Below are 26,476 nucleotides of genomic sequence, written 5' to 3' on the forward strand. Positions count from 1 at the left end.
CTCACCAACTCTTCTAGCTTATCAAAGAAATAAACATTCCATCCATCAACTAAAATTTCAGGCTTCTTTGGTTCTTTGTAGATCTAAAAATACAAAATTAACTCATTAGAAGAGCTGATCAGATCCAGCACTTTGGCATTATTCTGTTCAATACTAATTGATGATACTCATTTCTTCCTTAAGATACTGTACCTCTTGAAGAACAGGGATAACAGGTGGATTTCTTTGTTGAAGAAAATAAAGCACCATAAGAGTATATGCATAAGAAGAAAGGCTACCTCGAGATGCATCTCCAATGTCACACATCTAGAAAGAAAAATATTACTTGTAATTTTCATATTTACCATCTCTTGCTGTAGTTGCTACTATTTCTAGTATGCCTCAAGTACACATACCTTTGTAAAGACTTTCATTGTGTAGCATAGATACTTTACTCTAGAATCAATGGCTGCATATGATGACAGGAGTCTTGTGTTATGCAAGGCCTACAAAAATAAGAGAGTCATACACAAAAAAAGATGTCCTGCAGAAAAGAGATAATAAGCTAAAGCCTCTGAAAACATGAAAAACATTTTTAGTTAAGATAAGCAGCTTGAGTCAAGGAATGACTCAGAGTACTATAGTTGCAGAGTTCACATGTATACATGAACACTTTTTCCATTCCAAGTTATTTAAAAGTCATACTGAATTTGTGGACAAAAACACTAGAGCTAAGATCTGTGCTTTACAAAAGCAAATGTGAAGCCCTGAGTAGTAGAATGTATATAACTGAGAAAGGAAGCATTCAATAATGAGATTATCACCTGCTAAAGAGCTGATAAACATCTTTAATGTGCTCACAAGTGGTACAAAGCAGCATTCACAGAATGGTACCTCAGAAAGGGAAGCATTAATCTTTTTCTGTGTTTTCAAAATAATTGGTAAAAGGTAAGTTCTTGAACTAAAAGATTTTCAGCCCAGAGATGTGAGAGCTATCAAGTGACACATATGGATGCACAGGTTCAAGAACAGACTTTCAGACTTACTGAGTGGCTGAAGTATCCTCAAGACTACCCTTGGGCTGATACAGAAACTTCAGAAATTTTAATGCTTGTCCCTAAAACTTACTTTCTTTTGATGTTTCAAGGAACTAGCTTTTGAATTTCATAGATATTGAGGAAAAAAAAAAAAGTTTGTTTCTAAAATATTTGGCCAAAGACTTGTGCTCTTTTGTAGATTTTAACATGTGTCCCAGATCAGGCAAGCTGGTTTCAAAATCATTATCCCAGGTCTCCGATTCTAAGGAAAAGTCATAACTGGGGGTGAGGGAGAAAGACTGAAATTATGTTTTCTTTCTGAGTTACAGAACAACTCAAAGACCTAAAAGATTAGTGTTTACTCTTACTTAAGAAAAAAATATATAATCTTAGAGAAGCAATAAATCTAAAGTCTCAGCTGTATAACTGACTCTACTTGTAGTCAAATAAAAAACTGGTACTCAAAAATCTAAAATTGAAATAGGTAATTGATCAGTTGTTACTGAACTTCAGTAAAACTAGCATTTCATCCTCACTCAGAAGCCCCATTTTTGCCTATTAATAGAAAAGGAGGTAACCTTACCAGAGTATTATATAAACTGATGTCTACTTCAAGACCACTTCTGACATGGAAGAATTTGACAATTGGGACTTTGGCAGTTGTTATAGGCAAGACATTTCTTAAACCTAGAATGAAAAATATAACTGTTGAATGATGACGTACAGTCATAACAGTATCAAATGCCCTACACACAACCCAAAACTACAGAAATGTTACAAAATAAAATCTTAGCTGATACCAATTATTTCAATTATTTTATTTATTTTAGATCACCATCAAACACTGTATCCACAAAAAATTATACATACAAATATGCATGTGCTTATACACAAATGAACCGAAGATTTCTCTAAATTTTATAGCAAAATAAGCTTGAGATCATTGATAGTTCACTGCAAATATCTTAAATTTATGTGAGATACATCAGAACCCTGTAAAAATCATTTTCTTGTAAATAAAACAGAACACCTAGGGCAAGCTTCTATGCACCTGTCTTTTACTTGAGACAGAACATTCAAATGCAATGTAGCTACGAAGCTAAAGCCCCAAACTATCTTAAAGCTTCCTTCTCACATATATAGGTTATGAATCTGTCCAATTTAGATCTGGTCCTAGAACGTTATAACATCAAAAACCTCCATATGTAAACAAAAATAAATCTAAAATGTTCACAACATATACCCTCATTCTTACTATTATCAAGCTCTTTAATGCAGTTTTATCTTAACAATAATGTACAATGTCCCAGAAGTTTCTCATTGCATCAATTAAAGTCACATAAATGAAGCCACTTATTTCTATTTTCAAGAAAGTACCTGAATGTTTCTTGAGAACTTTTGCTAAGTCTTCAATGATTCTGATGCAGTCAAGGCTCTATGACATTAACAAAACAAAACAAACAAAAAAACCCACTAAAGTTGTATCTCAAAGAACAGGTCTAGACAAAATATTTCAGACAAATCTTTTATTTCTTATTATTAAGCGTACCGCTCTCTAACTCAGGGTTTCAAATTGTATGGAACGATGTCAACATCAGAAAATGTTTCAAAATGACAATTCTTGCAAAAGCAATACTAAACAGGGTCTTAAAATAGTCTTTTTAAAAATTTAATTGATATTAGGCATAGTCCTTTCCCACTATCCTCCATTTCTAGTTCTTTACATCATAAAACTGCAACACTGAAACAAATATATCCTATTTATTTGCAAAGTTAATATCAGAAAAAAATCAACGCAGAAAACAGAAGAAAACGGAGTACTGTGAATCAAAAGGTTTAAAAGCCTATCTAGAACAACAGTAAAAAAAATTCCCAAGATACTACCCACATTTTGAGGCACCCATTTGCATTTTCCTCTAATCTGCAGCACTACTACAAAAAGTAAAATTGTTTCAATATATGCACAATTAATTTACGTAGTCATAAAAATTTTGCATTTGTTTTTTTTAAAAAAAGTCTTCTACCTCAGCAGTTTCCAGTCCATCAATTGTCATACAGATATCAAGATCACTTTGTTTGAAGCCAAAACCATTTTTGGAGGAGCCAAACAAATTCAGCTTGGTTCCTGTAAGAGATGTGACAGATAATAACATATCAATGCAGAATCTCAAGTTTTATACAGCTTCAAATCACAGCATGCTTTTTAACACAGGTGTGAACGCATTTTGTTTTTATGTGGTACTTCAAATATAAAACTTCCTCACCAACCTTTTTGATTAGGAAAGACTCACTACTTTATTAGTTCAAATGCATCTTTTACTTGAGTCTTTACAAATTAGGTAGCCAAATAATTAAATCAGCATGCGAGCTAAAATCTGGATAAAATATAGAAGATTGCTCTCTGCAGAGATCTTCATGATAAGGAAGAGATCTGTCCACATACCAGGGTCCAGCCAAAAACTCATTTGCAAATTTTAAAAGCCTGAAGTCTGGGTGCTGCAGATAAGAATTCCAGAAATAAAAGAACTGTGTCGAACAACTAGGCTTCACAAATAGGTTAGATTTTGTGCCTATAGTTTAAAATATTCAAAAAGCAATAAGCTTTAGTAGGCGCACAAACTCTCCCAGTCTTGTCCCAGATTTTTTTTTTTTTTTTTTTTTTGTAATACTTCTAGACACTATCAATTTTTCTTTGTCACAATAAACATAAGAACAAAGTGGAGCACTGAAATTAAGGAAAACGTGTATATGAACTAAAACATTGTTCCTTAACCTTGAAATCAGGAATCCTGAAGGTGTTCTTAAGGATTACCGAAAACTTGTTTTTAAGAACTGACACAACACTAAGAAGTCAGCCTAATGAACAGGTTAAAACGATAGTTACAGAACCATTCCACTACTACTTTAATTGTTGTTTTCTTAACTTGCCATTTTTCCTTCCTACTTATGTGCTATACTTCTGAGCAAATAGATTTTTTCCTTTTAAACAACTGACATGATTTTGGAGCCTTTGTATTTAAAAAAGCAGAATACATGTCAACAGGGAGGAGCCTAGGATAGGATATATATGCATGAGAGACTAAGTTGTATTCATTAGATGTCTGTTGGAAGATAATCTAAGCCAATGTAATATTATACACTAATTTTGAGCAACAATGTTGTTCAAATGATCAAACACTAAAATGTTTATTCTGCTGACATGCTAACATACTTGGAAGACACTGAAGTATACATATAAAGCTAGAACTACACGATTACCTGGGAAGTCCTGTCTAATGAAGTTTTCTAAATTTTGTCGTATATGTTCCCGAGCCTGATCCTCTACAATATTTGGAGCAAAATCCTCTTAAAAAAAACAGAAAAACAGACAGACAACAATTTAGGTGAAGTGATTTGTAAAAACAGTCAAAAGCAAGGAGAAAAGCGGGAGGGTGAAGAGCAAGGAGAAAAGCAAAAGAAGATTCACATGTGAAAGAAGAAGCAAGGATGAAGTAGAAGAAAAATACTTGTTCAAAGAAAAACATTAGACATATTATGCATTTTGGGTGGTCAGAAATGGTGAGAGAGAAGGGAGGAAAGTTGGGTCACTGTGAAAAGAACAGAAGTGGAGAAGTGTTATAAAACAGTATTCTTACTCTGATTTTTCTATAACATTTATGTCTTTGTTTACTAGAAACCGCAACTACAGGAAGAGTTATGAAATTCAAAGTAGAGACAAATTTAAAAGCAGTAGTCAAAAAATCAAAAATTAAATTCTTAGATTTATATTAAGTAGTCCTATAAGAGCCCTTAAAAATCTAAAATTGTATCTAATGGAGTTGGATGCTACATGGCAGATAAATTGGTCACTTTTATAGCACCATTAGTTGGTGATTATTTCATTATTTTTTGCAATACTTTTCTTCTCCACAACAATATCCAAAGGAAAAAAAAACTTACGGTAACACTGGATACAAACTTGATCTAAAATAAATGAAAATTTTGGTGTCAGCATTGGCAGAGGGTCGAGCTCAATCTTCTTGAAGTCTTCTGGACAATCTCTCTTCAAGTGACCTTCCCGTTTGCACAAGCTACATACTACTGTAGGAGACTGCATAAATAGAAAGCAATATTGTTTTTTTTTTTTTTAAAAAAATACAGTCTTTTAATGAAATTGAACTATGTTTTCATAAAACTGATAATAAAACATAAGCAATATGTTAATGTTCTGATAAAGCTTGCTTACCTTGCCCTTTGTAAAAGCTGGCTTACTGAATTCATAAACAAGTTCAGAATCCAAACACTGTTCTACAGCTGTGTTCTCTTCAGAAGAGCTTCTTCTCTCAGTAAGATTCTCTTGACTCAAATTGATCCTCATAGATCTATCCACTTTTTCCTTGAGATGTTTTTCTTCATATTCAATAGGGATGGACAAATCTTCCTCCTCCTCCTCCGACAGCGCATCCTCATCTCCAGATCCAGTGTATGTGTTATCTAGTTCAGCTTCAGCTCTTCTGGTATCACTGCACTTTGTCTTGTTTAGAAGACTTGGTTCTTCCTCCTCTTCATCCTCATCATCTGAGTTAATCATTTCAGATATCTGATTCTGTGTTAAAGATATGAATTTGTTTGGGGATTCATCCAATTCATCAGTACCTTCCGTGCTCTCATCATCTTTATCATCCATTATACCACTGCACTCTAAGCCATACTCATCACACTCTATAAATGCAGTGTTTTGAAAACCTTCCAGGTCTGAAGTACTGCATGTTTCTATATCATGCTCACTCACTGTCACAGGGAGATCTCCGCTCTCACTGTCTTCATCTATTCCCTGATCAGTTGTCATCAAGTTATTATTCCATCTTCTTTCTTGTTCATGTTCTTCCTCATAATATTCTTCTTCATTCCCACTTTCTGTCTCTTCACAACTTGGTTTAAAGTCTTCATTATCTCCAGAAATAATTTCTTCAATTATACAGTCTGAATCTTCATGAGTAATTCCCAAATGACTTATATCATCAGCCAGTTCTTCTTCAGTCAAGCTTTCTGAGCCATCACATAGTTTTGAAGGATCAATTCTATGTGTTTGAGGGACACCTGTACTCTCAATTATGCAATCTTCTACCATTGCTCTGTTTGTTCTGTCATCCAAATTTTGCAATTCAGAATTTTCGTGCTTTATAGCATCTTTCTCAAGGTCCAGCATTTGGGATTTCTCCTCATTGGCATTTGGAGGGCTTTTTTTGCGGAACTTTGTAGGTTTTTTGTGAGGCAAGGCAAAATACTTGTACGTTGTTCTGAGGCAGTGAAGAATATACTCATACACTAGCTGGCTGTTCAGAGTTCTTGCCACATTCCTTTTGACTGAATATGGGTCTGTAGAAAGAAGAAGTGAGCCAGCAATGTAGGAGTTAAATTTACATATTTTTAAAAGAATGTATTTACATTGATACTAAATTTAAATTTAGTACCATCAATGACATTAAGACATTACATTAAGGACATCAAATCCAAGAACTGTGCTAAAATTTTTTTAAATGAACTTAATTAAATTTGGTAATGTTGATAAAAATATCCAAAAGATATTACTTAAATTGACTTTTTAAAAATATATTCTACTCTATTAGGAATTACAGACTAAGATTAAAAAAAAAATCTAACTTCTTAAACACGATAGCAATAACCAAGGCAATACCCTAGGAAATTAAAGGTAATAGTTCTTTAAAGTTTGATGATAATTATGATATACCTTCCACAGCAATGCGCTTTTTAGGCCAGTCCTTTAATTCGCGAGACACTGTTTCTTTGAGCCGTATGCTAATAACCAAATCAGCCAAATTAAACTCCAAGGCATAGAAACGAAGCAGCTCTACCCAGAGCTGCCCAACTGGTGCTGAACACTGGTGTCCTGAATCAAATACTAAGGGAACCTGTAAATTACAGAAGAAAAGCTTAAGTAATATTTAATGCATACATAGGGACTTAGTTGTTAAAAAAAACAAAAAAAAACCTGCCAGTCTAGAATATGCAGTTGTTAATAATGTCATGTAACTTGCTTTTACCGTATTGATCTGTAACATAACAAAATTTAGAGTTGTCTCCATATTCCATGCTTATATACCAACATGAAAGATTAATAGTGCAATAAAAGCAAAATTTGAAGAGATAGTATAAGCTGGAATTATAAATCTTCAAAATCTAATATTGTAGTAATGGTTGAAGAATGACATCAATGACTAATAGTAATTCCGTACGTGTTTTTCTCATTTTCCAAGAAAATATCACATCAAATTTAAATTAAAATAATAGACGTAGCCTCTTTATTGGCAAAGTATAAATGAGACAAATTGAATATACAAAACCTACTGAATCTTCAGTCTACAGAAGAAAAAACACACTCAAGGAAGGTATGAAACAACAAGTTTTATCACTTAGACTTTCTGGATGTTAATTCTGCCAAGTTTGCAAATGTTTAACCTCCATGAAAAAATCTTTTGTGTCTTTTATCTGCTTAATACACAGCAACAGGCAATAGATGCCACCAATACTATGTCAGTATTAAAAGATACAGTGTATTTTTTTTAATATTTTTTTTGTTTGAACAGTCTTATGCATTGTATCTTAATATTTGTAAATTTACTAAACTAAATAGTATCAATGCATTTATATAGCACAAGTCATGTAAAAATATTTTGATAGTTAAGAATAATTCTGGATGTTTTAACAAAAAGATATCATTAATTACTAATTAAAACTATAAATAGTTTTATTCTTTAAAAAAGATAAAATCAGCTGTTGTTAAATTGCATTGTTAAATGTCATAATATGCAATTATATAGTGATACTGTTTATTGAAAAGTTGCTACAATTTTCAAGAACAGCTCTAAACTAATGGGAAATATTGTTCATATACTTAAATCTAATTTTGAAATAAAATTGCTTCAACTCTGTAAACTCTACTTTCTCCTGTGGTTTATAGATTAAAATTGTTGTCTCAGAGTTCAAATTAGCACAGTTTTCTGCTAGCTTTTCAGCACCGAAAGATAAGCATAGTAAGTCTCATATCAAACAGCTATCCAATTTCTTAGTTCATCTTACGGCTTTGCAATACAATCACAAAACATAAGAATATAGGTCTTTCTGCAAGAACAGCAATGACTGCTAGACTACAACAAGTAAGTAAATGCTCTGACCTTTCCCTTTTTAGGAGAAGTTTCTTTCAGCAAATCAGAATCATCAATGGGGTTATGCTCCCAAACCACAGTATCATTCTCAACTTCTTTAAGATTAAAATTTATTAATTTGTTTAATGAAAATCCTCCAATCTGAAGAAAGTAGAGAAAGCATCATAAAGTTTAATATTATGTGAACTTTAAATAATTTCCCCCCAAGATGAAGAATACAAAGAAAAGCAGAGCAGGGTTTAAAGATGGCCTAGGATATTCTCTACCCTGATTTCTTTTCCTTATACTTCTCCTACAAAAAGCACTCAGGAGTTCAGTGCTTTTGAAAACATATCCATATGTCATAAAACCTCATCTTAGCAGAATACATTAATATACATTTTTTTAATTATATGGTCATATACCATAGGACTTCTGCCTCATTCAGTGAAGAGAGTAGACAGGCCTTAGGAATGTGTCAACTGTGCACCTAAGTAGTTATCTGCAAGGTCTGTTTAATTGGTTGCAGAAACTGGAATGTGCACACTAAATTTAACAGGCAACCATAAGATAAACAGATGCTATGAAGGTAACAGCTGAGTAGTGTCCAGGAAAATTTAGAGTCTAGATCTGTGTTCATAATACAACTCCTGATACATAAAGACGACATAACTCAAGCTTCTAAATCCAGAAGATACATCCTCTAAATGCTTAGTCTGATTCCTCAGGCATATATTGCATCAGTATGTGTAATGCAATCTACATGTAGTCACAACTAACCTCAGTGTTGCCAGGTTAAGTCAATTGCTCACAACAGTCCTCTGGCTAAGTGTTCCTTCACTTAAGATCTCATCTAGCTGAATTTGAGAGGTGTACTTTTGGTAAAGCTTAAAAAACTTAAAAGGTCAAGCTCTACACAAAACACATGATCACTACTACTATCATTAAGACTGACAGAGGAATGAGATAGCAGCCATGCTTTATTTAAAAGAGTTTTACTTTTCATCTAGAAGCTCCTTTTCCTGGAAGAGGAGATTTCTGAGTTCTGGTCTCTCTTCTAGGGCCTGCTAAATCATTTCACATCACCAAGTCTTTGAATAAAATTAATAAGCAGTGCTGGGACCAGAAGCTAGAACTAAGGATTCCTCCTAGCAAATCACACTTCTGCTTTCTCTAGTCTGAACAGCATCACATTCTTGCCTAGACAGTCACATAATTTCTACTAGAAGAGTTTATAGTGTCCTGTATCCCAGCCCATCTTAGAGCTGGGTGCTTATGCTACTCATTTGAAAAGCATTAAGAGGTATGTCTAAATACCTACGGACTGAGGATGGCGTCAAGCAGATAGCAGGCTCATTCAGCTTATACATGAAAGGTCAAACATCATCACTGCTATTTCTAAAGAATGAGTGAATCATCTTCATTGGAAATGAAGATTAGATGTCAAGGTCCAAGATGTTATTTTGGCTTGTATCTATGTGAGTTCAGCCTTTTCAAGAATTTGGGAGAAGGGATGAACAGGTGAGGAAGTAAGTGGTGTTATAAATCACTTTCTTCATTCCCCTTTAGTGAGCAGGGAGAGTTGGGCAAACAAAAGCACCTAGTTCAGTGATTTTGATTGTGAATTTCATCCAGAGAGCCAAGCACAGGTATAGCCTGGCTGAATTCTAATTTTTTCCCAATCTCAGCAGAAACAACTGGCTTATAGCTTGCTCAGGAAGAAGAAGCAGTAGCACAAGGGAAGGACTTTTCTTTGACTCATAGTGTTCAGTATATTAATACACATACCCATGATCCCAAATAAGCAGGTAGAAATGGCTCCTTCCTCTGTTGCAGAAAGAAGATAACCATTAAACCAAATATATAAGGTGACAAGCCTCCTTCTTCAGGACGATCAACACAGCACAGCTGTAAAGATAAGTTGTGCAGTCAAAATGTCTTTTCAAGTCACTCTAAAAAATATTCTTACAATTCCTCTTCTGAAGTCCGTCATATTAAATAATAATGGAGACTCATATCTTTGACCTCCTCTTATGAGATGAGCTCGGCTCTCAAGGCCTTCATGGTACTACTATAATCTTTTCAGTGACAGTCCCACTCTTCAGATACACTGAAGAGTCATTATATGCAGATTGCAAAACAGTATACTGCACATATGCAGAAAAGGATGACTAATTTTACATAGTTATAACAGAAGTTCAAAACTCAAAACTTTTCTTTAATCATATTTTAATAGCATTTACACAATGTTTTGGAACAAGTCACTTTGGAACTTTGGAATAAGTCCACAGGAATTTTTAAAAGCTTCCGTATTGAGATATAAATATCTTTTTGTTTCAAAATTTTCACAGTAGATTAAGTTTATGGGAAATCAGTGATTCTATTTCACATAGATTCCTCTGACTTGTCTGGTAATGTAGAAGAACAAGACATTTAAATCTGTATGCCACTGTCTGAAGCTGAAAATTCTCCTTTTGCAATTTTGCACAACTCTATATGTGCAAATAATAATTATACAATTCATAAAATTTACTATTTATAAAAATTCAATATCCCTTTCCCAACTCTTTCCCTAAGAAGAATTTCAGCAATGGCTTTATACATATCTACAGTCTCATTTGTATAATATTAATATTCATTCACAGAGTGAAGACTACCAAAACGCCTACCTTTGCCCAGTACCTGAAGGCAATCACTAAAGGTACAACAGTAGGTTCTAGTTTCCCAAGAGTAGCCAAATGGTTTGTTGTCAGGCAAGCATTCTCATTCCCTGCACTTACTTTACAAGTAAGACCGCTAAAAAACAAAAAGAAAAGTAAAGTCTTGGAGCTGTTATGAGAAAAGTGATAGGTCAGATTACATCTCACAAAACATCACAGCTTGATGAATAGATTTGACAACTTCTCAAACACATCACATTTACATGAAAAGAAACAAAACTAATCTGTGATTAGAATGAGAACATATGCATTACAATTTTCTATAAGAACGTTTTCAAATTCAAATTTAAGTAATTTGGTTTCTAAAAACTAAATGTTAATACAGAAAGCTAAATTTACAGTACTAATTTTTTTCATGAAATAAAAAAACCTTCCCATTTCTGTGCCCATAATAGAACAGTTTCTATAGTATTTCTAGAGCACAAGAAAAGTTTCTAAAGAGTAAAAGGTCAAGATAGCAAACAATAACCAGTAATATTTCTATATCAATAGCCGTTTATAGAATGTTTCATGAATCTTAAGTGATATCCATTAAATGGGCAAAATATAATATCTTTCTCCTGTTCTCAACACACTACTGAGGCTAAGCAGTAGTGTTAGTGAGAGCAGTAAGTGCTCTTAAAGAAATCCTTAATTTAATGTGGTATCTACATTATCTAGAAGGGAAGAAAGAAAGTTTTTGCCTAAACAACTATCCCAAGTGGAGGAGTAAGGGTACATGCTGGAAACCATAACTCTTTAGGGGATTGGGAAATAGGCAGTTGAGGACAGAACAACCCTTACCCTCTTATTCTAGGCTAGGAATGAGTTGCCCATGAGTGTTAGTGTTTCAAGATCCATGGAACTGTAATAATTTAGTACAAAAACTTCATTTTTCAGATGTTGGTATATATAATTTACATTGCTAAATGCTATTAGAACACACAAAGTGACAACTGAGACCTTTGTTTTTCTCTGCACACCACCACTGGTATTCTAGCATGGAAATCTGCATCAACTTCAATAAAAGATTCTAGAGGGGAAAAAACAAAAAGCTGTATTAGGCATAATAGTGATACAAATGCATTCAACTGGAAATCCATGCATCTAGAGAAGTATGCCCAGATTCTGAATCTCAGTTTCCTAACTATCTCATTATTAGTCTTTTAATTAACTCAATCACAGATGTACTGATCTGATAGACTGCATGGATCTGACAGACCAATCCTGTTATTTTTTTAGAGTAGGTTTTTAAATGAGACAGGAAAAACAGTCTAAATTGTATTAAGCAGTGTTGTTTAATACTTAAGAAAAAAAAACTTTTCAAAAATCAATATATACAGTAGATATAAAACAATTAAGCAGATGTATCAGTTAAGCATTGGCTTTCCTGCAGACAGATTAAAGTCTAGATGATCTTCAGTACTTTAGGCAGACAGGCAGACCAACAACATTTGTAAAATAAAATTCTGTGTGAGTGAAAGATGAAATAAGGAGAGTTATCTCAGTACTAAACAGAAAGAAAGTATCGAAGTTTATTTTTCCTGGCAATTTAGAAACACTTAACGGTTAAATGTTAGAGCTGGCTTTTCAGCACAATGTCTTTTTTCTATACTTCCCTCCCCCTTTTTGTGTTTTATATAGGTTTCTAAATTCAGTCCAGCTTTGTTATCTTTACATTTAAAAAGTTTAAATAGCACTCCATTCCTTTTTCCAAATAGAGTGAATTGATCCAAACTAGAACCTGCTATTTGACACCTGCTTGTTTCACTGGGCCAGATTCAGAAGAAACTATGAAGCAATTTTAAATAGTTAATTCAAAAATTTTGAAAGAAGTATTTTTGGCGCCACCTAGCCATTGCGGCAACTGACCTTTTTGATAACATCTTGGCTTTGGCACCAGGTTCCTCAGACACCTAATGTTTTTCCCCCTGTATCTCCTAACTCACAGGAAAAGGCTTTGCACAAGGTATTAGAGCAACTGGTGCTTGCTTTTAAAACACTTCAGGGATCCTGAGTTCTGAGCTTTCACTCCTTCTCTCTGGTTTAGTAATAAACAATCCAATTCTCAGGGACTGTACAGGTCACTTGACCAGAAAAGATACACAGATGTTAAGGGAGGGAGGGGTGAAAAAAGGCAGAAAATCTAGTTCAATAAATACATTCATACTTAATAATTATGTTTGGAACTACACCTCTACTTCTCCTGCTATAGACACAAAGCAAAGCAAAAGTCAGTCAAAAAATTACTTTGAAATTCACATTTAAAAAGGGCCTCTTCCCCATCGTTTTTTTTTTTTTTTTTTTTTTTTTTTTTTTTTTTTTTTTTGGCCTGTATATGCTCTGTCTGGTTGGAGTGCAGTTTTTAAAATCTTAACTTTTACTCACCTTTATCAGTACCTAGTGTTGTACTTGTAACACAAAAACACATGTCTGCATTTATTAATTTGTACATGGCATCACTGCACTAACACATATGTGCACTTAATATATAAGAAAATTAGTCTCTTAAGTTTATGAACACAAGTTAGAACAACCTAAGCTACTTTCTCTACTATTAGGGTAAGGGATAGAGAAGTATGGGGAAGGAGAAGTAATACAGTCTACTTTAACAGCATCTTTGCTTATGATGTAAAAGAACACTCACTCAATTTCTCATACCAATAAAAACAATGGGACTTCAGTAGCCTTTAAACTGAACACAAAAACAAAAGTAAGTTCTGTCAATGTATTTTCTACAATATTTTTCACTCTTACATGATTCAGCAAAACAGTATATGGCTTATCTGCTCTGTAGAAATGGGATCAAAATTATTAAACTGTTAGAATAATGTGAAAACTAAAAACAGGGAAGTTTGTTCTTACCACTATTCTTTAGACTTTCTTGCACAAGTAAAAGAACATCTGGTTGAGCCATCTGTGAATAAAGCAATAAAGTTATTTTCATTGCTGTCAAAAACGTAGTTTTCCACAACTCAAAAGTTTTAGCCACACACCCTTTGCCACTTCTGTCTGTGCCCTTCGCCCCCCAAAATGGACAGCAAAAAGGAAACAAAATAACAGCAACTAAAAAGAAAGAAAGAAAATACAACATTTCATCCTTGGTTATTGCTATATTATATCAAAAGGAACCAGCAATCTTCTAGATAATTGTAAATAAAGCTGTTTTCACTTCTACACCAAAGACTTCGTTATGTAAAAACCTAAAGAAATACTGCTTCAGTATTTAACTATGATAGCTTTCTGGCATAGGGGATATACCTCATATTAAAGTTTGGAATCACAGTATTATTTTTAGTTTTATATATTTATGAAATTGGCTATTTTTTTTGCTCCCATTATATTTCTATCTTTATGTCCCTGAGAAAATGCTGAATTTTAGCTATGAAGCTGTTACTTCTACTACAGCAGGAATACATTCAAGCACAGAATCAAAAGCTTTTTCACAATCCTTAACTTCCTTTCAGTGTTCAGAGAAACTTACAGAAATAACTCAAATATCAAATGAAGGCTTTAAATTGCTTCACAAATAAATGACAAAGATGGTTGCACAGAGAAGATAAATAACTTTGTCTTTAAAGGACAACCAGAAGTCTAGGTGTTTTAAGTGTTTTGAGTTTTTTTTCTTAGAAGGAAGGTTCAATAAAGCACAAAGCTATGGTTTAATACATGACCATTAGTGTTATAAGAAGCAAAAAAAAAAATGTTATTTTAAGACTATGTTAATGTGGTAGCTCTGTTTTACCTAATGCATTTTCATTTAAAAATGCTATTACCACACTGTTGCAAGTTATAGTTAAGGTATAATCTACATGAGGGTGCAAGCATCCAAAATCACTTGGATGTATGTAATAAAAACGGTCTTACTTACATTGGCAGGAAACTGGATATCTATGTTTATGTCTGAAGTTTTGAAACCAAATCTGCTACAGGAGGAGCCATACAATCTTAATGAGCTCTCTGCAACAGAAGAAATTGTACTGCATTTACTCTGTCTCTAGTTCTAAGTCTGTACCTACTTCACTGCTTTGCTAGTAAATCTTGAACCTACATCTAGTTTAAACAGCTACAGGAAGTGAAGAAGGATCTTCCAATAGCACAGAACTGAGCTAAGAAGTCCTACTTCCCATGCTGTAGGTAGTAAAAACTTATTGTAAAAGTCAAACATGCCCCATATCCTGTTCATCTTTTCTTAAAATATAGTCTGTTTAGGTCATTAGCACTCATTGTCATTTAATTCTGAGATAAAGCTACTTTGTCATATCATACCATTCAGCAGAATATAGTGTTTTATTATTTAACTAACCAAGGTTTTTATAAAGTTTTCACCTTTGTGAAATTTTTCAAGGAAACATACTTAGCACTAAAGGAAAATTGCAAACAATACCTGGCAATTTTTGATGCAGTAACTTTTCCATTGCCGTTTTAATTTTGAGTCTTTCTTCTAAATCTTTATTACTTAAGCCAAACTCTTGCACTACATTTTCAATGGCGATACCAATAGCTCGTATTTGGGAAAGTGTTGGAGAAGGCAACGTAGTCAACAGTTGTTCTTCTTGCTTTTCCTTTGAACATAATAAGACTAATGTTTTAATGATTTTCTTCAATTGCTTAGTATGCTAGAACGAATGCATGCAATTTAACCCAATCAACACCATGTTTTTTCAAAATACTGGAGGTAACTGAAAACAAGAATATCAAACAGAAACTGTAAGAGATACAAAGAATTAAATATTCCAGTAGGCTTCAGTAACCTGCAGAGGTACCTTACATATATTTGCAAAAAATGTCACCAAACTCATCTTCTATGAAGTAGGAATGGCTAGGAGTTAAAGAGAAAAAAAAGGGGGGGGGGAAATCTGCACAAAACACTGGTTTTCATCTGCTTTAAGCTGAGAAAGTAAGAGGGATCAGGAGAAATTTAAAATAAAAATTAAAATTGAGGTTATGCTGGAAGTTGTTTTGATGTTTGATTCTGCTCAAAACAAATCTACTATTTCTTTGTAAACATAAACATGCCTGTAATGCTCAACAATCTCTGAATTCTGTTTATAGTATTTCTGAACAGCAAGCTTTACCTAGACATACATGTACGCAGTTATTTCTAATTCTGCCATACCATGTATACTTGCTGTTACTTCTCATTGCTCTAGACTTGATCAAAACAGTTCACTGTTGAAATATGCCAATAAAATATGCACTAAGAAGACTATTATACTATTAGAAGAATCAAAGAACAGCAAGATAGAATGGTTGCTACTGATTTTAATTATATTATACTTAAATCAGCAGTAACAAGATACTATTGAATTATACTTTAAATGCAAACTTCCTTCAATAATGGACATGAGAAGGTACAAATTAAATTCCCACACGTGGTCCAGGTTCCAAGTTTATTCTTTTCAACAGCATCACTGAGAGTTTTTGAGAAGCACTCAGAATTTTAAACATCTATATGGCAAAAAACATAAGGAATATATTTTTTAAAGTAATGCAGTTTCATTCTCATTAGTAGGGTGAGCACAGTTTCATGAATCTGCACTTTATACTCCTACTGTCCTTAACTTACCTTTATGCTTTTCTTGTGTCTTTTCTCTTTCATGTGCTTATAAGCAAAAGCCACTGACTCAATCAAAACGTCACACAATTTGCAGGTATATTTTGCTGATGGGTAGCTTCGAGGTCGCTAAAATAGAAATGACAAAAAAAAAAAACCTAAAGATATAGAAAAATACTACCTTCATTTAATTCAGCGCTCCTTCCAAGTACAGCACTGTTATCTCCGAAATGCAGGAGTATGCACACTAGATTTCCTAATGTCATTTTTACAGACAAAAAGTTTTAATGTCATATATAATGCCAGAAGATTGGTGATGTCAGACCAATCAAATCCAACATCTAGTCTTTTATGGAAGATTACATTAACTGGGCAAGCATATAGTAACACTTTTCCAGTACACTGCCCCAGCCTGCAGTTAATTCACAAACTAAAAGAACAGTGCATTTGTGCTTAACTTGCTTCCATAAATTTGTGTATTTGACTTTTTTTATGCTTAAAACTCCTGTGAAATATGGATATAAGACTAAGATTTAATATAGAAACAAAAACCCTTGCTTTCTCCTGACAATTCATTAACTGCACCAATTTTGTCAGTTACATGAGTTATATAACTAGATTTCTTAGCTACAGCTAGAAAAATTGCTCAGAGTGTACCCTCTACATTGTATTTACTGACAAAAGAAATAGGAGAGAACTATATAGGTAAAGACAATGGCACCTTCTTCAGTCTATAAATGCAATCTCGCTTCAATCTTTCTTCAGCTTGCTGCAACCCGAGAAGTTCCTTTGCCGACAGCACAGATTCATCTATGACAGGACCATCCACCTCTTCATCTTGATCATACTCATCTTTTCTAGTTCTTCTTGATCTCCTTGGTTTCCTATGCTTCTTCATTTCTTATAAAGAGTTATGAGAGCAAACATGTCAAATAACTTCTGATTACTACACAGGATTTTTTTTTTTTCTTTCCTCTTTAGTTTCCATTCTGGTTATATGCTAACCAAAGAAGACAGAAATCTACTCTGCATGGTTTCACAGTCCATTCTGTGCAAATCTGATATTAGCAAGAGTGCATATGTATGTCATAACCTACAGTACTGTTGTTTTGACTCTCTACCTAAAAAAACCACAAATAGTTTGTCCCATTAAAGAGAGAAAGTCAACTTTATTAAAGTATAACTTTTTATTAAGTAAACTTATTTAGTTTTGTTAAAATTGGCAAAAAATAAAACTAAATGCAGCAGATTTCACTGCCTACTTGAGATATACCTGTACATCATTCAAATGAAAAGACAAACTATATCCAAACACTTCAGGATGCCCAGTAAGGCTTAGATATACAAATCATTTAGAAAATCAGCAGTCTCACGGATCATCTAGAATATATAGAATTACTAAGTATAGGCCAATTTGAATGATTTTTATTTACAATAACTAAGAGCACTAAGGTATAGAATTGCAGTGAGTTACCCAATGTACAGCAATTTATTGTCAGCAGTGATAATTGCAACAACTGTAAACAGCTGTGCACTTGCCTTTCAATTAAATCAGCATATGAATCAGGACTGCTTTCATATTATTAAACTGACAACTGAAAAACAAGATAATAGCCCCTTTTGGCTACTCATGTTAATAAATAATTAACTTAATAGTATTTGCATTCCTTGCTTAATAAAGCTACTCATCTTGCAAAATGAACATACTTGGAAAGCTTGTTATGTTTATATCAAAAGTTCTGGAAGACATTAATGGACATATGATTTCTAGTTTTAAGTAAGCTTTGCCATTTTTGAAGCAGGAATTGACAGCAGTCCAAATAATACATGTAAAAGTGATCTTAGAAATCTACACAGACCAAACGCATGAGTTTAGATCACCTCTTACCTTTCATTTAAGTATCTATACAAGATGCCCAGGTGCTTGGAATTTTTAAGTTATGAATGTTTCTGAGAATGTTTTATGTAATCTTAAACACTGAAACCCTTTATGATAACCTGAGGTTTTCATTTGTAATAATAAAAATATAAACAATACACCTGTACCAACTTTTTGTCTCTAATAACTGGTAAAGAGAGATGACCTGACTGTGAGTTTTCAACCAGCTGTTGAACTTAGTTCACTGCACAGCATGAGTATGCTAGTGTTGTCAGCAAGAATGGGGCAAAAATGGTAAAATACTTCCTTTCAGCAGAAGTTTACGCTGGAATGAGTAGAACAGAACTAAGACATAATATTTTGCAAGGACAGTACTCCAATGGAAGTTCCAGGAAGCAGAAAAACAAGTCTAACTTGTCATTTAACTTCACACATCCCATCAATTTCCATACTGTCTCTCCTGCTAAAATTCCTAGGACTATAGCAACTGCTTGGTTATGTTTGGTTACTGACTAGTGTAGACGGAACTTGGAGAAAATGTCCACTGTATGACTTCACAAGAAAGTCTGTGACAGGTATCTCTTATCACTTATTTCCATGAGCATAAAGTAACTTAAAAAAAAAACTAAGTAAATATTTCCAATATTATTCAGCAGTTACAGTACTAGCAATCTAATTACAGGTTAATGACTAAGAGTACTAAAGGTAAGTTAAAGTTACAGATCACGCAGATGAATCAGTGCCTCAGAGATTTACTAAACTCCCCCATTATGAGTTACAATCGTAATTGCAAGTACGTAAGTAAAAAGGTAAGGGAAAGAGACAAGTATATGAAAAATCTCAAGTACAAGGAAATGTCAAGACAATAGAATTAGAGATGTCAAAGGGACCTCCAGAGGTGAGCTATTTCATGTTTGTGCTTTGCAGCAAGGACAAAATGGACTTGGTCAGTCCTAAGTGATGCCTGCCTAACCTGTAAAAGGCCTTTGGATACAGATCCCCTGAGCTCCTCAGATAGCTATCCCAGTAGTTCACTAACTTTACCATTAGAAAGTTTTTTTATTCCTTATCTGATTATTTCTTCTGAACTTCAGTTCAACTGCTCTGTGCCCCATCTATTAGAAGAAGCATGCAAAGTAGATTACTTTAATACTCCTTTAGATAGCTGTAGGCCTCCATCACCCCTTTCCTTCTGTAAAAAGATTAGGGATTGCTCAAACTTAATGTACTTTCTGCTTTCTTACATGTTTTAACATTCTTTTTGGTCTTCTCTGGATTGTTTCTATTTTGTCTGTTGAAACGGGGTGCTCAAAGCTGAACAGAGCAACACAACAGAGTTTGCCAAACTTACAAAATAAGGAATACTTCAGGCTGAAACTCTGTTTTCACGCCCTACAACAGGGTGACACTGACTACTGGTGATCATCCTCTGACTCATTATAATTCTAGATTCTTCTCTGAAAAATTGCTACCTCCTAGTTTTTCTCCTGCATTTGTGCAGTTGACATTCTTACCTAAGTAAGATTTGCACACATTTCTATAGTATTTCATCTTATTTTTAGGACTCCAATTTTGCAAAATTATTTTAATATCTCTTCCTGCTTTTCTGCGTTCAGTTCCTACAAGCTCCATGGCATATGCAGACTAATAAGCAAGCTCTCTTCATCCACCAGCTGAATAGTATTATAAACAAACAGAATAAGATCTTTGCAGATGCTTGCTCAATGCTTCCTTTCATTTTGACAAAAACTATACTCAGAGAGCTTATCAATGATATCAAATTCACTTTGTAACTCTTATTAATTTCACCTAGAAAAACATCCTCTGGTTGACTTCTATGTCTGTCATGTAAGTGTCTCAAGTATTATTAGCAGTATCTATTCACTGCTTCTCCCATGGCCACAAGACCTGATCACCCTTTTGAATAAATAAATTAGAATGACTTAATGTAATTTATTCTTGACAAATGCATGCTGACTGCTACTCAGCTCTGTGTTACCTTCCAAATACTTCTAGTAAGTTATATTATTTGTTCTAGAATAGATTTCAAAGTTGTGTTTACTTGTTTTTAAATTCCATGGATTTTGCTGTTGTTTTGATGTTTGCCTTTTCCCATTTGCTGGTATCTTCTCCAGGAGAAATAAGTTCTCAAATGTAATTTCCAATGATCCCCAAAACCTACCTCAGCAAGTTCAAGTTTCACAGGATGAAATTCAGTTAAGCTGAGGTTGAGCTCAAGTGTGCAATACAATTTACTTCCAACAATGAGACATGAGGCACCTGCTCACAGCTCATTTTCTTAGTGACAGCTGATAAGGACATGGAACTCTTGGCCTTCTTAGCATCAGCCATCAACATCTTTCCTTCTCAGCAGAGCTGCACCACTATTGCCCCTGGCCCCTTTCTTAATTAAACCAAGAGTGATTTCTTGTTAACTTCAGAGACCCCTGTTAGCAGTAGCTCCTCAGCACCACAGTCTTGCTCATTTTATCCAATACATACTCTATTCTTCAAAGCTTCCAACTACTTTTGTCCACTTACACTTCTTTCTGGGGTCAAGTTCAACGAAGAGCAGATAATATCAAGCCCCTTGACCCCTCTTGCCTCTGTTCTCCTCTGTAATTCAATATTCAGGAATTGTACTCTCATTATTAGTATCATTTGTCCCATTTCATCCAGAGAAGTTCAATATCATGGAAACTTATTTTTGTTATTGTTGTATTATTGTCTCTTGTGCGGAGAAACTCGTCACAATATCTATAATGCTTTGTTTTTATCTTAATGAAGAGATATAGTTAGGGACCACCCATTAATAGCTTCAAAAGTCTTATTATGTAGCAGTTTAACTGAAATACCCCTTATCAGTCTTGAAAGAGTCAATCAAATTGCACCTGGAAAACTGCACAGATACTACAAAGATGCTGCAATCTACTTATACTTACCACTTATAAACGAAGCCAACACAATTTATGAGACAAGTGCTGTATCATGTGCTGTAACAATTTGTTTAAAATAGTGTAATATAGTACAGTCAACAGTTTGTAAGGTGTTACAGAACAAAACCAATGTTTTGCTTTAACAATTAAATTGCGCTTTTCAATAATATATAAAGAGAGCTACTTTATAGAATAGCTATGCAAAAATAAACAAACATGTTGATTACCAGAGCTTCCTTTCTGCATGTCTGAAATGTCTTCACTTGTTAAGTCTTTCTGAAGTTGTCTTCTTGCATTTCTGTTTCCGGCACCATCAACCTCCTGAAAAGAGTCCTTTCTTGTCCGATTAAGTATGGGAGTCCAGACTGCAGACCTGTACTCTCTCCAGCTGTCAGAACTACCACGATGGTCATCAGATATCCACTTCCTCACTTGGTCTTTTTGGATATCAAGTAACTTTGACCCTTGATTGTGAGTCATGTTTTTAATCAAATTTGGGCTGTTCAAAACACTACGTGGCCCTCGTCTGGGACTATTTCCATAATGAGCTGGTGTTCCCTTTTTCTTCTGAAGGCTGATATCTATTTTATTGCTATGCCCATTTCCATAATCATCCATGACTTGGTAGTCTTTTTGTAAGGGATTCCCTTTTAATTCTTCTTCATGCAAAATTTCCTGTTCCTTATTTTGTTTGGCAAAGTAAGGTTTTGCAGCATCTCCCATTGTTATTGCCATTCAATTTAATGATTCATACCTAGAAATAAGAAAGTTAAAGTAGCATTTTAAAATTATCAAGTGATAAACACAGGTGCACTATTTGAGAAGCAAACTGTCAGCAATTAAAGCCCTGGCCCTGTAGTATCACTAAGCCATGCACGTCTTAGCAGAAAAGAAAATTTGCTCCTAATAAACAAATGCATTCTGAAATTCAGCTGTCCTTCTCCTCTTACCATGCCTAAACCCACAAGCGGTTCACAAAATCCAGTGACAGCCTGTGCACTTTTGGATACGAAGGTCCAGATAGCTTTAGGACAGTTAACAAAGTTCCATAAATTGACTCTTTCAAGAGTCCATATCAGAATCTCAGCTCACTGCACAGGAATGCTTTGAAAGAAAGATTCTAGGAATTTAGTTGAAGACAGAATTCATAGGAGGCAATAAAGAAGATGTTCAAAAAGCCATTCTGCTTCACCTGAAAAATCACCTTCTCCCAACACTGAACAGTGTTCACCTGCTGAAAATGAAAATTGTGGTCAAATAAGATAGAGATTCAGAAGATAAAAACCAATCTGTTTGTAAAGCAAGTATCATATAATAACTATGAAATAACTCTGCTTTGCCCACTGCACTTGCATGTTTTATGTAGATCAGCAGTCTGAGACCTCATATCACTAGATATTAAATATTTGTATTTTATTTATCTTATTTTAGTATTTTCTAAGAAGTTTGGGCTACTGAGTTGCCCCCCAGACCTGTTCATGTCCACATTCTTACTGTAAAACACTTCCAGAGAGCTATAACTGAAGTACTAGCATAAACTTGAGAGCACTCTGAAAGGAGTCTCTGAAAGAGACTGGCCCAATATAAATAAATAGCAGCAGTCACAAATAAACTGAATATTGTTGAAGTAAAGCTACACACAAATGAGAACAAAATGCAGAGAAGGCTGTAGGATATTTACTAGAAGTTATGTAAAAGATGTGTTTCTGCTTTCTTTAATACGGGACCATAGGGACTCGCTTAGATGTCTTTTAATTCTGCAAGCCTTAAATGCACTTTTAGGAACCTCAATGTCTGATTTCCACAGTCTTGATTCTTTATTATTTACTCCTCTATTAAGCAGAAGTGTTTTGTTTTTATATGAATGACAAAAAATAAACTGGATACCTGTCCCAAAAACCAGAATTCAGTTACTTAGGCATTACTATGGAGGACTAGTTTTCTAGTGAGTAACTGAAAGACTTTAAAAGGCACAAAGTGAACTTGCTACCTATGTTAAGAAGATAACAGTTGTGAAATTTGTATTTTGGAGTGACCTAGGAGCAGCCTGTTTTAGAGTCATCCCAAGAAGCAAAACCCACACCCAATCACCAGGTTGGATGACAAAACACACCCTGCTCTGGAAGAGACCACAAAGTCAAAGTTCACTTCAGTGTTTGGTTCAGAAACAAGGAGCCTGGCTAGACAGCTGGGCAAGGCAAGTGGCTTGCCACTGGGAGCTGCCGTGCCCCTCTGCACACTCAGGAGCGGCAGGAAAAGCAGCAGCCCAGCTACCAACCGGACCTAGACACGGAGCTGATGACTCCGGACTGCCACCACTCCAGCTGCGTCCCCGGGGCCAGCGTCCCATCCCCCCCCGACTACGACAGCCCCCTGCACGGCCAGCCCTTCCCGCCCTAGCGACAGCGCGCAGAAACGTGAAACCGGGCCCGGGGCAGAGCCCCGCCGGGCGGGCGGCGGAGAGGGGCCGCAGGGCCGGGGCCGCAAGGCCTGCGCCGCCCCGGCCCCAGCCCCGCAGCCCAGGCCCGAGCACGGGGGAAAGTTTGGCCCCCGGCCGGGAGGGAGGAAGGGAGACCCCCGAAGGGGCCGGCGCCAGGGGGGCTCCACCCAGCCCCGCGAGGGGAGAGGAGCGCAGGGGAGAGGAGGGCACTCACCCGGCCGCGGTGGCAGTCGTCGCCGCCACCCCTGCCCTCACCGCCGCCCCGCCATTGTGCCGCGCCGGAAGCGGCCCGGTCCCTCGCGAACGCCGTCCGCCCCGGCGCTTCCGGCAACGTTCGCCTCGGCCCTTTGCCCCGCCCTTCGCCCCGCCCCCCTTCGCCCCGCCCTTTCCCCGCCCCCTGCAGCCCTCGCCCCGCCCCCTGCCGCCCGCCCCGCCCTTTGCCCCGCCCCGGCAGCCCTCGCCCCTCCCCGCCCTTCGCCCCGCCCCCTGCCGCCCCGCCCTTTCCCCGCCCCCTGCAGCCCTCGCCCCGCCCCCTCCCTCCCGCCCCGCCCTTCGCCCCGCCCCCGCCGCTCGCGCCGCCGCCATGGCGCGGAGGAGGCGGCGCTGCCGGTGGTGCCTTGCTCGTCGTCGCTGCCGTTAGCGGCGGCCGTGACGGAGCCGCGCGCTGTGGGGGCTGCGGCTGCTTCTGCTGCGTCCGTTACCGGGTCGGGCCGCGCTGCTCGTCGGGCGGCCGCGGCCTCCCCGCTCTCCGGGCGCCTGCGCCGAGCGGCGCCTTCCCGCCTCAGGGCTCCTAACCCTGGGTACGTGTCCCTCAGCTGGGCAGGAGGGAAACTGAGGCCTCTGGCTGTGGGGGAGTGTAAGTTTTACCCCCCAAATACGGGATTTTGTGACTGCTGTCGCACTGCGGCACAACACAAAGTCTATTCTAGACGTGTTTACATCTTAAAAGACTAACCAAAGGGAGACAAGACAGCCCAGGAAAAGCAGTTTTTTTCACCCCTTTAAATAATGAGAAGGATGCCAAATAACAAGTGTTGATAATCTAAACTGGCTTCTAGCAGTGTCTGTGAACGCTTAGTTTCATTAGTCAGTCACTGGTGGAGGGAAAGTAACTTGCAAGCGCATTTGCAGTTGACTAGCGTCTCAAATTAACTTTTATGATAAGGTTTTTATCTGACACACAGTATGGCCAGGTTTTATAAACAAAATTATGCATGCATAGTCATGCAAAGGGAAGAGTTGGTGTGACATACATGGAATAAACAAAAGAAATCTGCCTCGTTCTGCCAATCTGTGGTGGGGAAACTACTTAAGCATTGGGTTTGGTCTGCATACAGGTGTTATTCCACTTCTACGTAAGCTAAATCAGACTTCGTGCTAATAGAATACAAGCATTTTTACTCATTGAAATGAATCTGTTTTAAATACCAGGTTTGTTAAATGTATGAGGGTTACATTCCTAGATTGATTTAACCAGAACAACCCTTCAAAATAGCTAGATGTGCAAATATTTCAGGACGTCTCTTTATCTCAGTGATTTGGGCAACTTGCTACTTGCTGTAGACCTGGGATCACACCAGTTGTTTCAAATGTAGGTCACCAAACAGACTGCTGATTGCCAGGGTGTTATGTCACAACCAGCCTTGCCAACACAACACGTATTCGTGCCTATAGTTATTTCTTACAGCTGGAAGAATCTTGGTCATTTTATTGGAAATACAGCAGCAAATAAATGTACTGACAAGAAAAATTGCAAAACCAGTACAATATAAGTGACCATTCTGAATGTAATGTTATTAGGGAGCTGAAGACATTCACATGTCACTGGGAATCTAACCCATTCATGTAATCCATATGTCTCATCAAAACTAACCAGTATAGGTAGGTAAATTCAGAGCAAATTACTCATTACGAATAGGGACATAAATACAGGAAGTGGGAAAAATCTGGTATGGTATTGTTTCCATAGTGGTAATTGAATGGATTACCCTAAAAAGAAGAGCAGAAATGCCCAAACCCTCTGCTTGCAGTCAAGGGAGCTGAAAAAATGGACACATATCTGGTTTCTTGTAGAACTTCTACTTCGGTTATCTAATTTCTTCTTATTGAATTAAATACCACCTGTATTTTGTGCATATTACTTGCACTTACTCAGCTTCTTCCTCTTACTGTTTCCTTCTATTTTTACAGGCTAACTAATAACTGCCTGGTTTGAGAAAGTTTCCTCCCCCAGCTCTTTTGCATCCATATTCATGGAAAAGAAGTGCTCTTAACTGACCCTAGAAGTAGTCCTCGTGTAAATACCTTCCCATTCCAACCTAGTCTTTCTTAGCAAATTATATGCAAGATTTTGAAGGGAGGTAAAAGGTAGAGACATATCAAAATTACTAACAATGCCTTTTGAAGATAGAACATCATAGCCTTTAAGTCCAATTGGCAATCCATTTCTAGTGCCAGAATTACCATTCAGAAATTACTTTTGCTTCTGTTAGAGACCCCCCTGAGAGTAAGAAAATTTCCCTGGTAGGATATTCTCTGGACTGGGCCTGGAATGCTGTGACAAATTAACTTATCAAAACAATTGCTATGAGCAAATGTAGCAGCTGTGCCAAATCCAGAAAAATTTCTAAGCCTGGTCTTGATTCCTGCCATAAAATTGTTTGAATGGCTGCAGGCTCAACTCGTTTCATGTGATATTGCCTGTTCTGGGTCAACCAATGCTTAGTTCTGTGGAAGCATCTTGCCAGTGCATCCATACAAGGTGGTCTTACACTCCTGTTGTTTTTGTGCTTCACAGAGTCTCA

At 36.4% G+C, this 26,476-nt stretch overlaps 1 protein-coding gene across 3 annotated transcripts in view; it reads right to left on the bottom strand.

Annotated features, from left to right (window-relative positions):
• TUT7 (terminal uridylyl transferase 7) overlaps positions 1–24,005 on the bottom strand; it is a 34,890-nt gene extending 10,885 nt beyond the window's left edge. For all 3 annotated transcript variants that reach the window (XM_062599847.1, XM_062599845.1, XM_062599846.1), the window contains exons 1-21: positions 23,887–24,005; positions 21,460–21,986; positions 17,139–17,317; positions 16,430–16,546; positions 15,248–15,425; positions 14,732–14,820; positions 13,726–13,777; positions 11,824–11,893; positions 10,831–10,957; positions 9,950–10,069; positions 8,192–8,323; positions 6,748–6,928; positions 5,242–6,374; positions 4,956–5,106; positions 4,275–4,361; positions 3,041–3,141; positions 2,394–2,451; positions 1,600–1,703; positions 396–485; positions 193–306; positions 6–83 (exon numbers count right to left, since the gene is read on the bottom strand). In XM_062599847.1, the coding sequence (XP_062455831.1) occupies positions 6–83; positions 193–306; positions 396–485; positions 1,600–1,703; positions 2,394–2,451; positions 3,041–3,141; positions 4,275–4,361; positions 4,956–5,106; positions 5,242–6,374; positions 6,748–6,928; positions 8,192–8,323; positions 9,950–10,069; positions 10,831–10,957; positions 11,824–11,893; positions 13,726–13,777; positions 14,732–14,820; positions 15,248–15,425; positions 16,430–16,546; positions 17,139–17,317; positions 21,460–21,967 (3,669 nt within the window). In that variant the 5' untranslated portion in view covers positions 21,968–21,986; positions 23,887–24,005. The remainder of the gene's footprint in view (positions 1–5; positions 84–192; positions 307–395; positions 486–1,599; positions 1,704–2,393; positions 2,452–3,040; positions 3,142–4,274; positions 4,362–4,955; positions 5,107–5,241; positions 6,375–6,747; positions 6,929–8,191; positions 8,324–9,949; positions 10,070–10,830; positions 10,958–11,823; positions 11,894–13,725; positions 13,778–14,731; positions 14,821–15,247; positions 15,426–16,429; positions 16,547–17,138; positions 17,318–21,459; positions 21,987–23,886) is intronic.
• Positions 24,006–26,476: the final 2,471 nt, after the last annotated feature.

The sequence above is a fragment of the Rhea pennata genome, chromosome Z (genome assembly GCF_028389875.1).
Source record: "Rhea pennata isolate bPtePen1 chromosome Z, bPtePen1.pri, whole genome shotgun sequence".
NCBI classification, from domain to species: Eukaryota; Metazoa; Chordata; class Aves; order Rheiformes; family Rheidae; genus Rhea; species Rhea pennata.